Below are 869 nucleotides of genomic sequence, written 5' to 3' on the forward strand. Positions count from 1 at the left end.
TGGATGAGTATAGTAAATGGTTGGATTTATATAATTCATGGCGTTTTTATTTACTCATGTTGCAGTTTGTGTTCATTACTGAAAATTGCTTATTCTTGTTTTGTTTTTGTCTCCTGCTCTGCGATTGGTCAGCCTGCTGGGGGCGGGGCAACTGGAGCTGGTGACAGGCGGTTGGGTGATGGCGGACGAAGCAAATTCTCACTACTTTGCTATGTTGGATCAGCTGATCGAAGGACACCAGTGGATACAGAAGCATCTGGGTTCGTGTCACTTCAGCATAAAATCACTCTACATGTTTACATGTATTTTCAGATTATGCCAAACTTTATTTCTGCGAACAGGTGTGAAGCCCCGTAGTGGATGGGCGATTGATCCGTTTGGCCACTCCCCCTCTATGACCTACCTCCTGAAGGGGGCGGGGCTTAGCAACATAGTCATCCAGCGAGTTCACTATGCTGTTAAGAAACACTTCGCCCAGCAACAGACATTGGAGTTTCTATGGCGACAGAGCTGGGGTGAGTGTGGGCAAGAGACACCGGGTCTGAATACAGAGAGAGAGAAACTGACTGAAGATAAGTAATGTTAAACTGTGTGAAAATGTTTTGTTGATAATAGATTTTGATGATACTAACAGCAAAAGTGAAGAAAAAATATTGAAACAATATTAGAAAAAGTGGGAGGAGTCCAGAAAACAAATGAAGAAAAACAATACATGTAGATGAGGACAAAATAGTTCCACAGAAAACATTTGAAGACTTACATTAATAAAACAAATTGAGTACAGTTTGAATAAACACACTAAGTTAAAGAAATTAATTTGAGTAAAAATACCTGTTAAAGCCGCATTAGTTCTCCCTCTAATTTTCAAC

The 869-nt window shown here is 40.3% G+C and overlaps 1 protein-coding gene across 1 annotated transcript; it reads left to right on the forward strand.

The window, feature by feature from the left end:
- Positions 1-137: 137 nt before the first annotated feature.
- LOC109954216 (alpha-mannosidase 2-like) lies at positions 138-787 on the forward strand. The gene is made up of 2 exons (XM_020589612.1): positions 138-260; positions 342-787. Exons 1-2 carry the CDS (start codon positions 179-181, stop codon positions 578-580), a joined length of 321 nt encoding a protein of 106 aa, XP_020445268.1. The 5' UTR covers positions 138-178; the 3' UTR covers positions 581-787.
- The last annotated feature ends 82 nt before the right edge of the window (positions 788-869 follow it).

This window comes from Monopterus albus, unplaced genomic scaffold (assembly GCF_001952655.1).
Source record: "Monopterus albus unplaced genomic scaffold, M_albus_1.0 scaffold4588.1, whole genome shotgun sequence".
Classification (NCBI taxonomy): Eukaryota; Metazoa; Chordata; class Actinopteri; order Synbranchiformes; family Synbranchidae; genus Monopterus; species Monopterus albus.